The following is a 12,500-nucleotide window of genomic DNA, read 5'->3' on the forward strand; positions in this document are numbered from 1 at the left end:
AGTATGTATTGATCGGTATTAAACAATCAGTATGAATTGATCGGTATAAAACAGTCAGTATGAATTGATCGGTATAAAACAGTCAGTATGAATTGATCGGTATAAAACAATCAGTATGAATTGATCGGTATTAAACACAGTATGTATTGATCGGTATAAAACAGTCAGTATGAATTGATCGGTAGAAAACAATCAGTATGAATTGATCGGTATAAAACACAGTATGAATTGATCGGTATAAAACACAGTATGAATTGATCTGAATAAAACACAGTATGAATTGATCGGTATAAAACAATCAGTATGAATTGATCGGAATAAAACAATCAGTAGGAATTGATCGGAATAAAACAATCAGTATGAATTGATCGGTATAAAACAATCCGTATGGATTGATCGGTATAAAACACAGTATGAATTGATCGGTATAAAACAATCCGTATGGATTGATCGGTATAAAACAATCAGTATGGATTGATCGGTATAAACCAATCAGTATGAATTGATCGGTATAAAACACAGTATGAATTGATCGGTATAAAACACAGTATGAATTGATCGGTATAAAACAGTCAGTATGAATTGATCGGTATAAAACCATCAGTATGAATTGATCTGTATAAAACAATCAGTATGAATTGATCGGTATAAAACACAGTATGAATTGATCGGTATAAAACAATCGGTATGAATTGATTGGTATAAAACACAGTATGAATTGATCGGTATAAAACAATCCGTATGGATTGATCGGTATAAAACCATCAGTATGAATTGATCTGTATAAAACAATCAGTATGAATTGATCGGTATAAAACACAGTATGAATTGATCGGTATAAAACAATCAGTATGAATTGATTGGTATAAAACACAGTATGAATTGATCGGTATAAAACAATCCGTATGGATTGATCGGTATAAAACAATCAGTATGAATTGATCGGTATAAACCAATCAGTATGAATTGATCGGTATAAAACACAGTATGAATTGATCGGTATAAAACACAGTATGAATTGATTGGTATAAAACACAGTATGAATTTATCGGTATAAAACAATCAGTATGAATTGATCGGTATAAAACACATTATGAATTGATCGGTATAAAACGATCAGAATGAATTGATCGGTATAAAACAGTCAGTATGAATTGATCTGTATAAAACACAGTATGAATTGATCGGTATAAAACACAGTATGAATTGATCGGTATAAAACAATCAGTAGGAATTGATCGGAATAAAACAATCAGTATGAATTGATCGGAATAAAACAATCAGTAGGAATTGATCGGAATAAAACAATCAGTATGAATTGATCGGTATAAAACAATCCGTATGGATTGATCGGTATAAAACACAGTATGAATTGATCGGTATAAAACAATCCGTATGGATTGATCGGTATAAAACAATCAGTATGGATTGATCGGTATAAACCAATCAGTATGAATTGATCGGTATAAAACACAGTATGAATTGATCGGTATAAAACACAGTATGAATTGATCGGTATAAACCAATTAGTATGTATTGATCGGTATAAAACAATCAGTATGAATTGATCGGTATAAAACAATCAGTATGAATTGATCGGTATAAAGCGATCGGTATAAAACAATCAGTATGAATTTATCGGTATAAAACAGTCAGTATGAATTGATCGGTATAAAACAGTCAGTATGAATTGATCGGTATAAAACAATCAGTATGAATTGATCGGTATAAAACAGTCAGTATGAATTGATCGGTATAAAACAATCAGTATGAATTGATCTGTATAAAACAATCAGTATGAATTGATCGGTATAAAACACAGTATGAATTGATCGGTATAAAACAATCAGTATGAATTGATTGGTATAAAACACAGTATGAATTGATCGGTATAAAACAATCAGTATGAATTGATCGGTATAAAACGATCAGTATGAATTGATCGGTATAAAACGATCAGTATGAATTGATCGGTATAAAACACAGTATGAATTGATCGGTATAAAACAATCAGTATGAATTGATCGGTATAAAACAATCAGTATGAATTGATCGGTATAAAACAGCCAGTATGAATTGATTGGTATAAAACACAGTATGAATTGATCGGTATAAAACAATCAGTATGAATTGATCGGTATAAAACACAGTATGAATTGATCGGTATAAAACACAGTATGAATTGATCGGTATAAAACACAGTATGAATTGATCGGTATAAAACAATCAGTATGAATTGATCGGTATAAAACAATCAGTATGAATTGATCGGTATAAAGCAATCTGTATGAATTGATCGGTATAAACCAATCAGTATGAATTGATCGGTATTGAACAATCAGTATGAATTGATCGGTATTAAACACAGTATGAATTGATCGGTATAAAGCGATCAGTATGTATTGATCGGTATAAAACCCAGTATGAATTGATCAGTATTAAACGATCAGTATGAATTGATCGGTATAAAATAATCAGTGTGGAGAAAGACCCTCTGAAATCACTTAGAATGTATGTGTTGTCACCCTCGGGTCATGTACTACTCATGAAGAACAAGGGAGACTTTTATTATGCAAAAACATAATGGGAGACGTGTGTGTGTGTGTGTGTGTGTGTGTTTGTGTGTGTGTGTGTGTGTGTGTGTGTGTGTGTGTGTGTGTGTGTGTGTGTGTGTGTGTGTGTGTGTGTGTGTGTGTGTGTGTGTGTGTGTGTGTGTGTGTGTGTGTGTGCGTGTGTTTGCATTAAACATGAGCACTGAGCCCTGTTTGTGTATGTGTTATAGTGTGTTATAGTGTGTTACAATGTGTTATAGTGTGTTACAATGTGTTATAGTGTGTTACAATGTGTTATAGTGTGTTGCAATGTGTTATAGTGTGTTATAGCGTGTTACAATGTGTTATAGTGTGCTACAATGTGTTATAGTGTGTTATAGTGTGTTACAATGTGTTATAGTGTGTTATAGTGTGTTATATTGTGTTGCAATGTGTTATAGTGTGTTATATTGTGTTATAGTGTGTTACAATGTGTTATAGTGTGTTATAGTGTGTTGCAATGTGTTATAGTGTGTTATAGCGTGTTACAATGTGTTATAGTGTGTTGCAATGTGTTATAGTGTGTTACAATGTGTTATAGTGTGTTATAGCGTGTTACAATGTGTTATAGTTTGTTGCAATGTGTTATAGTGTGTTACAATGTGTTATAGTGTGTTATAGCGTGTTACAATGTGTTATAGTTTGTTGCAATGTGTTATAGCGTGTTACACTGTGTTATAGTGGGTTGTAATGAGTTATAGTGTGTTATAGCATGTTACAATGTGTTATAGTGTGTTATATCGTGTTACAATGTGTTATAGTGGGTTGTAATGTGTTACAATGTGTTATAGTGTGTTGTAATGTGTTATAGTGTGTTATAGTGTGTTATAGCGTGTTATAGCGTGTTACAATGTGTTATAGTGTGTTACAATGTGTTATAGTGTGTTGCAATGTGTTATAGTGTGTTACAATGTGTTATAGTCTTGTATTGTAATGTCTTGTATTTATCTCCTCTAGAATAGAATGTCTCTGTCTGAATTATCTCTGGTATTTCTCTCTACTAGAATAAAATGTCTCTGTCTGAATTATCTTTGGTATTTATCTCTACTAGCGTCCCTTGCTTCCATTTCATTTTAGTACAGCGCGGGGGGGGGTTAATATAAACCTCGCTGTCTGCCTGTCCTCCTGCCTCGGAAACAATGTTTCACTTTCATTCCAGGTTCAAAGTTTGACATGACTTAGTTAGCTGATGTTATCCAGCATGCTTAGCAACCGTTTTGTTTTGAACGGACGACGAGGGCCCATAGCAACTCTGTAATAAAATAATAATAATGATGAATGACTGGGTCTGTAAGTAACAGGACCAAAATAACTTAATAAATAGATTTTTTTTGTCTGGACTTTATCTTCTGGTGAAAGAAGCACATTTTAGGAGTTAATTTGATCAAAATAACGTTTTAATAAAAATATGCAATTCATTGTTATTTGAATATGTTGGTGACGGTTTTATAAAAACGATAAGGCGTAAGAAGCAGTGTTGTATCATGAATACAGTCAAAGGTAAGAGGCAGTGGTGTATCATGAATACAGTCAAAGGTAAGAGGCAGTGGTGTATCATGAATACGGTCACAGATAAGAGGCAGTGTAATATCATGAATACAGTCACAGGTAGGAGGCAGTGGTGTATCATGAATACAGTCACAGATAAGAGGCAGTGTAATATCATGAATGCAGTCACACGTAAGAGGCAGTGCTGTATCATGAATACAGTCACAGATAAGAGGCAGTGCTGTATCGTGAATACAGTCACATGTAAGAGGCAGTGCTGCATCATGAATACAGTCACAGGTAAGAGGCAGTGCTGCATCATGAATACAGTCACAGGTAAGAGGCAGTGTAATATCATGAATACAGTCACAGGTAAGAGGCAGTGCTGTATCATGAATACAGTCACAGATAAGAGGCAGTGTAATATCATGAATACAGTCACAGGTAAGAGGCAGTGCTGTATCATGAATACAGTCACAGATAAGAGGCAGTGTAATATCATGAATACAGTCACAGGTAAGAGGCAGTGCTGTATCATGAATACAGTCACAGATAAGAGGCAGTGTAATATCATGAATACAGTCACAGGTAAGAGGCAGTGCTGTATCATGAATACAGTCACAGATAAGAGGCAGTGTAATATCATGAATACAGTCACAGGTAAGAGGCAGTGCTGTATCATGAATACAGTCACAGGTAAGAGGCAGTGCTGCATCATGAATACAGTCACAGGTAAGAGGCAGTGCTGCATCATGAATACAGTCACAGATAAGAGGCAGTGCTGTATCATGACTACAGTCACAGGTAAGAGGCAGTGTAATATCATGAATACAGTCACAGATAAGAGGCAGTGCTGTATCGTGAATACAGTCACAGGTAAGAGGCAGTGTAATATCATGAATACAGTCACAGGTAAGAGGCAGTGTAATATCATGAATACAGTCACAGGTAAGAGGCAGTGCTGTATCGTGAATACAGTCACAGATAAGAGGCAGTGTTATATCATGAATACAGTCACAGGTAAGAGGCAGTGTTATATCATGAATACAGTCACAGGTAAGAGGCAGTGCTGTATCATGAATACAGTCACAGGTAAGAGACAGTGTAATATCATGAATACAGTCACAGGTAAGAGGCAGTGCTGTATCGTGAATACAGTCACAGATAAGAGGCAGTGTTATATCATGAATACAGTCACAGGTAAGAGGCAGTGCTGTATCATGAATACAGTCACAGGTAAGAGGCAGTGTAGTATCGTGACTACAGTCACAGGTAAGAGGTAGGTAAATGGGTTTACTGGCCCTCCTCTATTGATTCTCTAGTGATTCTCCTGTACTGTCTGTATTCAGTAGACCATGTCTCAGTGTGTAGTCCTTAACCCAGGTCTCTACATGGTAGTGATTCTCCTGTACTGTCTGTATTCAGTAGGCCATGTCTCAGTGTGTAGTCCTTAACCCAGGTCTCTACATGGTAGTGATTCTCCTGTACTGTCTGTATTCAGTAGGCCATGTCTCAGTGTGTAGTCCTTAACCCAGGTCTCTCCATGGTAGTGATTCTCCTGTACTGTCTGTATTCAGTAGGCCATGTCTCAGTGTGTAGTCCTTATCCCAGTTCTCTGCATGGTAGTGATTCTCCTGTACTGTCTGTATTCAGTAGGCCATGTCTCAGTGTGTAGTCCTTATCCCAGGTCTCTACATGGTAGTGATTCTCCTGTACTGTCTGTATTCAGTAGGCCATGTCTCAGTGTGTAGTCCAAGGTCTCTACATGGTAGTGATTCTCCTGTACTGTCTGTATTCAGTAGGCCATGTCTCAGTGTGTAGTCCTTATCCCAGGTCTCTACATGGTAGTGATTCTCCTGTACTGTCTGTATTCAGTAGGCCATGTCTCAGTGTGTAGTCCTTAGCCCAGGTCTCTACATGGTAGTGATTCTCCTGTACTGTCTGTATTCAGTAGGCCATGTCTCAGTGTGTAGTCCTTAACCCAGGTCTCTACATGGTAGTGATTCTCCTGTACTGTCTGTATTCAGTAGGCCATGTCTCAGTGTGTAGTCCCCCAGGTCTCCATGGTAGTGATGCTCCTGTACTGTCTGTATTCAGTAGGCCATGTCTCAGTGTGTAGTCCTTAACCCAGGTCTCTCCATGGTAGTGATTCTCCTGTACTGTCTGTATTCAGTAGGCCATGTCTCAGTGTGTAGTCCCCCAGGTCTACATGGTAGTGATTCTCCTGTACTGTCTGTATTCAGTAGGCCATGTCTCAGTGTGTAGTCCCCCAGGTCTCTGCATGGTAGTGATTCTCCTGTACTGTCTGTATTCAGTAGGCCATGTCTCAGTGTGTAGTCCTTAACCCAGGTCTCTACATGGTAGTGATTCTCCTGTACTGTCTGTATTCAGTAGGCCATGTCTCAGTGTGTAGTCCTTAACCCAGGTCTCTACATGGTAGTGATTCTCCTGTACTGTCTGTATTCAGTAGGCCATGTCTCAGTGTGTAGTCCTTATCCCAGGTCTCTACATGGTAGTGATTCTCCTGTACTGTCTGTATTCAGTAGGCCATGTCTCAGTGTGTAGTCCTTAACCCAGGTCTCTACATGGTAGTGATTCTCCTGTACTGTCTGTATTCAGTAGGCCATGTCTCAGTGTGTAGTCCTTAACCCAGGTCTCCATGGTAGTGATTCTCCTGTACTGTCTGTATTCAGTAGGCCATGTCTCAGTGTGTAGTCCTTATCCCAGGTCTCCATGGTAGTGATTCTCCTGTACTGTCTGTATTCAGTAGGCCATGTCTCAGTGTGTAGTCCTTAACCCAGGTCTCTACATGGTAGTGATTCTCCTGTACTGTCTGTATTCAGTAGGCCATGTCTCAGTGTGTAGTCCCCCAGGTCTCCATGGTAGTGATTCTCCTGTACTGTCTGTATTCAGTAGGCCATGTCTCAGTGTGTAGTCCTTAACCCAGGTCTCCATGGTAGTGATTCTCCTGTACTGTCTGTATTCAGTAGGCCATGTCTCAGTGTGTAGTTCCCCAGGTCTCCATGGTAGTGATTCTCCTGTACTGTCTGTATTCAGTAGGCCATGTCTCAGTGTGTAGTCCTTAACCCAGGTCTCTACATGGTAGTGATTCTCCTGTACTGTCTGTATTCAGTAGGCCATGTCTCAGTGTGTAGTCCTTAACCCAGGTCTCTACATGGTAGTGATTCTCCTGTACTGTCTGTATTCAGTAGGCCATGTCTCAGTGTGTAGTCCTTAACCCAGGTCTCTACATGGTAGTGATTCTCCTGTACTGTCTGTATTCAGTAGGCCATGTCTCAGTGTGTAGTCCTTAACCCAGGTCTCTACATGGTAGTGATTCTCCTGTACTGTCTGTATTCAGTAGGCCATGTCTCAGTGTGTAGTCCTTATCCCAGGTCTCTACATGGTAGTGATTCTCCTGTACTGTCTGTATTCAGTAGGCCATGTCTCAGTGTGTAGTCCCCCAGGTCTCTACATGGTGATTCTCCTGTACTGTCTGTATTCAGTAGGCCATGTCTCAGTGTGTAGTCCCCCAGGTCTCTACATGGTAGTGATTCTCCTGTACTGTCTGTATTCAGTAGGCCATGTCTCAGTGTGTAGTCCTTATCCCAGGTCTCCATGGTAGTGATTCTCCTGTACTGTCTGTATTCAGTAGGCCATGTCTCAGTGTGTAGTCCTTAACCCAGGTCTCCATGGTAGTGATTCTCCTGTACTGTCTGTATTCAGTAGGCCATGTCTCAGTGTGTAGTCCTTATCCCAGGTCTCTACATGGTAGTGATTCTCCTGTACTGTCTGTATTCAGTAGGCCATGTCTCAGTGTGTAGTCCCCCAGGTCTACATGGTAGTGATTCTCCTGTACTGTCTGTATTCAGTAGGCCATGTCTCAGTGTGTAGTCCCCCAGGTCTCCATGGTAGTGATTCTCCTGTACTGTCTGTATTCAGTAGGCCATGTCTCAGTGTGTAGTCCTTATCCCAGGTCTACATGGTAGTGATTCTCCTGTACTGTCTGTATTCAGTAGGCCATGTCTCAGTGTGTAGTCCTTAACCCAGGTCTCTACATGGTAGTGATTCTCCTGTACTGTCTGTATTCAGTAGGCCATGTCTCAGTGTGTAGTCCTTAACCCAGGTCTCTACATGGTAGTGATTCTCCTGTACTGTCTGTATTCAGTAGGCCATGTCTCAGTGTGTAGTCCCCCAGGTCTCTACATGGTAGTGATTCTCCTGTACTGTCTGTATTCAGTAGGCCATGTCTCAGTGTGTAGTCCTTAACCAGGTCTCTACATGGTAGTGATTCTCCTGTACTGTCTGTATTCAGTAGGCCATGTCTCAGTGTGTAGTCCTCCAGGTCTCTCCATGGTAGTGATTCTCCTGTACTGTCTGTATTCAGTAGGCCATGTCTCAGTGTGTAGTCCTTATCCCAGGTCTCTCCATGGTAGTGATTCTCCTGTACTGTCTGTATTCAGTAGGCCATGTCTCAGTGTGTAGTCCTTAACCCAGGTCTCTACATGGTGATTCTCCTGTACTGTCTGTATTCAGTAGGCCATGTCTCAGTGTGTAGTCCTTAACCCAGGTCTCTACATGGTAGTGATTCTCCTGTACTGTCTGTATTCAGTAGGCCATGTCTCAGTGTGTAGTCCTTATCCCAGGTCTCTACATGGTAGTGATTCTCCTGTACTGTCTGTATTCAGTAGGCCATGTCTCAGTGTGTAGTCCCCCAGGTCTCTACATGGTAGTGATTCTCCTGTACTGTCTGTATTCAGTAGGCCATGTCTCAGTGTGTAGTCCCCCAGGTCTCCATGGTAGTGATTCTCCTGTACTGTCTGTATTCAGTAGGCCATGTCTCAGTGTGTAGTCCTTAACCCAGGTCTCTACATGGTAGTGATTCTCCTGTACTGTCTGTATTCAGTAGGCCATGTCTCAGTGAGTAGTCCTTAACCCAGGTCTCTACATGGTAGTGATTCTCCTGTACTGTCTGTATTCAGTAGGCCATGTCTCAGTGTGTAGTCCCCCAGGTCTCTACATGGTAGTGATTCTCCTGTACTGTCTGTATTCAGTAGGCCATGTCTCAGTGTGTAGTCCTTATCCCAGGTCTCTACATGGTAGTGATTCTCCTGTACTGTCTGTATTCAGTAGGCCATGTCTCAGTGTGTAGTCCCCCAGGTCTCCATGGTAGTGATTCTCCTGTACTGTCTGTATTCAGTAGGCCATATCTCAGTGTGTAGTCCTTAACCCAGGTCTCTACATGGTAGTGATTCTCCTGTACTGTCTGTATTCAGTAGGCCATGTCTCAGTGTGTAGTCCTTAACCCAGGTCTCTCCATGGTAGTGATTCTCCTGTACTGTCTGTATTCAGTAGGCCATGTCTCAGTGTGTAGTCCTTAACCCAGGTCTCCACGTGGTTTGAGCACGTCTCCATGATCGTGATTCTCCTGAACTGTGTGACTCTGGGGTTGTACCAACCCTGTGAAGACGTCACCTGTCAGGCCGAGTGGTGCCTCATACTACAGGTCTGTACCACGTTGAACCTGTCGCCTCTCAGCCCTCACCTCTCAGCCCTCACCTCTCACCTCTCAGCCCTCACTTATAACCTCTCAGCCCTCACCTATAACCTCTCAGCCCTCACCTCTCACCCCTCACCTATAACTTCTCATCCCTCACCTATAACCTCTCACCCCTCACCTCTCACCTATAACCTCTCATCCCTCACCTCTCAGGCCTCACCTCTCAGCCCTCACCTCTCACCCCTCACCTATAACCTCTCATCCCTCACCTATAACCTCTCACCCCTCACCTCTCACCCCTCACCTCTCACCCCTCACCTCTCACCCCTCACCTCTCAGCTCTCACCTCTCATCCCTCACCTCTCACCTCTCAGCCCTCACCTATAACCTCTCACCCCTCACCTCTCACCTATAACCTCTCAGCCCTCACCTCTCACCCCTCACCTATAACCTCTCATCCCTCACCTATAACCTCTCACCCCTCACCTCTCACCTATAACCTCTCATGTCTCAGCCCTCACCTCTCAGCCCTCACCTCTCACCCCTCACCTATAACCTCTCATCCCTCACCTATAACCTCTCACCCCTCACCTCTCACCCCTCACCTCTCAGCCCTCACCTCTCACCTCTCAGCCCTCACCTCTCACCCCTCACCTCTCAGCCCTCACCTCTCACCTCTCACCTCTCAGCCCTCACCTCTCACCTCTCACCTCTCAGCCCTCACCTCTCACCTCTCATCCCTCACCTCTCGCCTCTCAGCCCTCACCTCTCACCTCTCAGCCCTCACCTCTCACCCCTCACCTCTCAGCCCTCACCTCTCACCTCTCAGCCCTCAGCCCTCACCTCTCACCTCTCAGCCCTCACCTTGAACCCCTCACCTCTCAGCCCTCACCTCTCACCCCTCAGCCCTCACCTCTCAGCCCTCACCTCTCACCTCTCAGCCCTCACCTATAACCTCTCACATATAACCTCTCACCCCTCACTCCTCACCTCTCAGCCCTCACCTGTAACCTCTCAGCCCTCACCTCTCAGCCCTCACCTCTCACCTCTCAGCCCTCACCCCTCACCTCTCACCTCTCACCCCTCAGCCCTCACCTCTCAGCCCTCACCTCTCACCTCTCAGCCCTCACCCCTCACCTCTCACCTCTCACCTCTCACCCCTCACCTCTCAGCCCTCACCTCTCACCTCTCAGCCCTCAACTCTCACCTCTCACTTCTCACCCCTCAGCCCTCACCTTGAACCCCTCACCTCTCAGCCCTCACCTCTCACCCCTCACCCCTCAGCCCTCACCTCTCACCCCTCACCTCTCACCTCTCAGCCCTCACCTCTCAGCCCTCACCTCTCACCTCTCAGCCCTCACCTCTCACCCCTCACCCCTCAGCCCTCAGCCCTCACCTCTCACCCCTCACCTCTCACCCCTCAGCCCTCACCTCTCACCCCTCACCCCTCAGCCCTCACCCCTCAGCCCTCACCTCTCACCTCTCACCCCTCACCTCTCAGCCCTCACCTCTCAGCCCTCACCTCTCAGCCCTCACCTCTCACCTCTCACCTCTCAGCCCTCACCTCTCACCTCTCATCCCTCACCTCTCGCCTCTCAGCCCTCACCTCTCACCTCTCAGCCCTCACCTCTCACCCCTCACCTCTCAGCCCTCACCTCTCACCTCTCAGCCCTCAGCCCTCACCTCTCACCTCTCAGCCCTCACCTTGAACCCCTCACCTCTCAGCCCTCACCTCTCACCCCTCAGCCCTCACCTCTCAGCCCTCACCTCTCACCTCTCAGCCCTCACCTATAACCTCTCACATATAACCCCTCACCCCTCACTCCTCACCTCTCAGCCCTCACCTGTAACCTCTCAGCCCTCACCTCTCAGCCCTCACCTCTCACCTCTCAGCCCTCACCCCTCACCTCTCACCTCTCACCTCTCACCCCTCAGCCCTCACCTTTCAGCCCTCACCTCTCACCTCTCAGCCCTCACCCCTCACCTCTCACCTCTCACCTCTCACCCCTCACCCCTCACCTCTCAGCCCTCACCTCTCACCTCTCAGCCCTCAACTCTCACCTCTCACTTCTCACCCCTCAGCCCTCACCTTGAACCCCTCACCTCTCAGCCCTCACCTCTCAGCCCTCACCTCTCACCCCTCACCCCTCAGCCCTCACCTCTCACCCCTCACCTCTCACCTCTCAGCCCTCACCTCTCAGCCCTCACCTCTCACCTCTCAGCCCTCACCTCTCACCCCTCACCCCTCAGCCCTCAGCCCTCACCTCTCACCCCTCACCTCTCACCCCTCAGCCCTCACCTCTCACCCCTCACCCCTCAGCCCTCACCCCTCAGCCCTCACCTCTCACCTCTCACCCCTCACCTCTCAGCCCTCACCTCTCAGCCCTCACCTCTCACCTCTCACCTCTCACCTCTCACCCCTCACCTCTCAGCCCTCACCTCTCACCTCTCAGCCCTCACCTGTAACCTCTCAGCCCTCACCTTTCACCTCTCACCCCTCACCTCTCACCTCTCACCTCTCAGCCCTCACCTCTCACCTCTCAGCCCTCACCTCTCACCTCTCACCCCTCACCTCTCACCTCTCACCTCTCAGCCCTCACCTCTCACCTCTCAGCCCTCACCTCTCACCTCTCAGCCCTCACCTCTCACCTCTCAGCCCTCACCTGTAACCTCTCAGCCCTCACCTATAACCTCTCACCCCTCACCTCTCACCTTTAACCTCTCAGCCCTCACCTCTCACCCCTCACCTATAACCTCTCATCCCTCACCTATAACCTCTCACCCCTCACCTCTCAGCCCTCACCTCTCAGCCCTCACCTCTCACCCCTCACCTATAACCTCTCATCCCTCACCTATAACCTCTCACCCCTCACCTCTCACCCCTCACCTCTCACCCCTCACCTCTCCGCCCTCACCTCTCA

At 45.0% G+C, this 12,500-nt stretch overlaps 1 protein-coding gene across 1 annotated transcript in view; it reads left to right on the forward strand.

Annotated features, from left to right (window-relative positions):
- Positions 1–12,500, forward strand: part of LOC129844190 (voltage-dependent T-type calcium channel subunit alpha-1H-like) — a 105,515-nt gene that overhangs the window by 6,562 nt on the left and 86,453 nt on the right. Inside the window, exon 3 of the mRNA XM_055912613.1 lies at positions 9,454–9,585. Within this exon, the coding sequence (XP_055768588.1) occupies positions 9,454–9,585 (132 nt within the window). The remainder of the gene's footprint in view (positions 1–9,453; positions 9,586–12,500) is intronic.

This window comes from Salvelinus fontinalis, unplaced genomic scaffold (assembly GCF_029448725.1).
Source record: "Salvelinus fontinalis isolate EN_2023a unplaced genomic scaffold, ASM2944872v1 scaffold_0192, whole genome shotgun sequence".
Classification (NCBI taxonomy): Eukaryota; Metazoa; Chordata; class Actinopteri; order Salmoniformes; family Salmonidae; genus Salvelinus; species Salvelinus fontinalis.